The 2,500-nt window shown below is 39.6% G+C and overlaps 1 protein-coding gene across 1 annotated transcript in view; it reads left to right on the top strand.

Annotated features, from left to right (window-relative positions):
* Positions 1-2,500, top strand: part of col6a1 (collagen, type VI, alpha 1) — a 59,207-nt gene that overhangs the window by 6,581 nt on the left and 50,126 nt on the right. The window contains exon 5 of the mRNA XM_063211825.1: positions 2,445-2,500. This exon is cut by the window's right edge and continues 64 nt beyond it. Coding sequence (XP_063067895.1) covers positions 2,445-2,500 — 56 coding nt within the window. The remainder of the gene's footprint in view (positions 1-2,444) is intronic.

Genomic DNA, 2,500 nt, shown 5'->3' with positions numbered 1-2,500 from the left:
CCTGCGTCCTCTCTGGTTAAAGATCTCAGCCAATGACTGTAGAGTAAAATGGACTTCAAGTTTTCATTCTGTGTTGTTCAATGGACCAGCTAGTGAGTGCAGAGCCTGTGCTTGTATGACCAGTAGGTTCATGGTTGAAGGCAAATATATTTTAATTCTTTTAAACTTAATTCCATCTTTGTTTACTATGTGCAGTCTTAAATTTCATCTGAATCACAGCATAAACAAAGGAAGTATATCCACAGGTTTAAGTGCTAACTAAGTTAGCAGCTGGCAGACAACCTACTAAGTTGCTAACTAGTTGGTAATGATGCTGTCGAGAAATCTACCCCCGTTTCGCTCAATGGATTTAAAGCATTTTCATCCGTCGAATTTCGCTTCTAGAAGCCTGGATTTCCTTGTCTGAACTTGTCAATCAGAAATGCTTACTAAATGTCATGTCTTGGTCCGTGTACTTTTTCGTTCATTCATTATTCTATTTTGGAATGAAATATGAAATTCAAAAAAGGGTGCAACTTCTTGTTTTGATTAAAGCAATACAAGCAGAAATGGCTGTATTTTGTTTTCTGCATGTGTTACTTCATACCATAATAGTATTATAAAAAATGACAATATTTTTGATCGTTTTTCAATTTGTGATATTTGGCTATTCGTTTATTGAATTTCATTTGACTGACCCCTCCCCCTCTGTTTACCCGGAAGGAAAGTTTGCCGTCTGAAACGCATCAGAAAAGGTCTAGCTACCAAACGAGACACAGAACAGTAGCTGGAGCCAGAGACACAACAGAAAAATAATATAATGATGAAAAACATTTTTGCGATGTACAGGCTAGTAGGCCTATGCGCAGCACGCGTGATGGTTAGGCCTGTATTGGAGCGTGCGTCCGCCTTATAAAATAGAGATGAAGTTCCCTTTATGTTATGGACTCAACTTTATAGCCTAAATAAAGGCTAAAGTCTCTGGAATCAATAACCTATTATACCCTTTCACATAGTAATATGCATAAGGGAGCAAACGGTCCAAAGCAGTGTTCTCACGCAAACTGTTGCGTATTCTGGCAAGTGTAATGAGCTGAAGCGCGCACCCTCCATACCGGGTTTTACGCATGTTGAATACACATTTCGCTTTGGTGTATTTGGAACATTAGTGATATTGTTGGAAAGCAATATGTCCGGGTAGATACACCTAAAGGCTTGAGATGAACTGTGAAACTGATGCTGATCGTAAGAACTGTCAATGTTCTCGATGACAGTTGGTCTACCCCTTCCCATCGAAGATATCTGTCCCGGTCGCACAGCTGCACTTCTGTTGGATTAGGACGCTATAATAGGCTATATGGCCAAATACAATCAAGTGTTAAGACCAGGCCTAAGCACATGAAATGTTGTTTCGAAAGTTAAATTGGTTGATAGGTTTAAGTAAAAAAAAAAAAAGACGGTAAATCATTCTTCTACCCCCCTCTAGGACGCCCTACTCAATGGTGGTGACGCGTATGCACATGCTTGTGGCGCTTGCTTGATATGGATAGCCCACGCAACCATCTCACAAATTCCTCGCACAGTCATCACAGATCGACCACATCGTTGAAGTGTAGCAACGTTCTGTATATTGCATCAACAATGCCTGCAAAGTCCGTTTGCCTCCAAAGAAACCATGTAATGAAGGCTAAACCAGCCTTCCAGGATTTACTCTCAGGTCACCCGAATTCTGAATAAACAAAAGACGCAATTCAGAAGGACATTTTTCTTTATGGCTTTTCTCTTTTCTAAGATTCAACATTTCATTTTCAGTACCTACAAAATAGCAAAATATGGCGCTTCGTTCCATTTCATAAGTGATATTCAAGCGTAAATCATCATAAACGAGTCCTTATTCCTTTCGCGTGTGATATCCAAAATAGAATAATGAATGAATGAAAAAATACACGGACCTGTCTTACCCTGAAGTCTTTCTAATTGGTAATTCCAACCAGGAAATCATAGTTGAAAGTGTTTCAAATCGGTGTAACTGAATAGACCAGAAACATGTCCATTCTAATTTATAGTAGCCTAATTGGGTTGAAGATCCCATGCCTAGTGTGTTGTGTGTGAAAAAAAACTGTAGTTTAGTTGGGGCTTAAGCATAGGCTAACATAAACTTTGTTGTACACTGTTAAGTGTTGATAGCTTTTTAAAATTGCAATTGTGACCAATGTGGAGGATGTAAGTAGCGCATCTACTTTATTTGGCGCCACTTCAAGTTTGATATAAACATGTAGAAGGTCACATTTAATGTTTACATCTTGTACATTCCAATGTTTACTGACGCAGGATGCTCGTTTCAGTAAGCGCACTGCATTTGCAAGCCAACTTGTAGATTGTAACTGATGAAACTGATGAACCATCTCTCTCCCTCCTCTCTCCTCTCTCCCTCTCTCTCTCTTGTTCCATGTTTGTGTCCAAAGGACACCAGACTGTCCATCATCGCCACAGATAGAAATTACCGCCAGAACTTCACCGC

The sequence above is a fragment of the Engraulis encrasicolus genome, chromosome 12 (assembly GCF_034702125.1).
Source record: "Engraulis encrasicolus isolate BLACKSEA-1 chromosome 12, IST_EnEncr_1.0, whole genome shotgun sequence".
In the NCBI taxonomy this organism is placed as follows: domain Eukaryota; kingdom Metazoa; phylum Chordata; class Actinopteri; order Clupeiformes; family Engraulidae; genus Engraulis; species Engraulis encrasicolus.
This window is presented reverse-complemented; position numbering and strand designations above follow the sequence as displayed.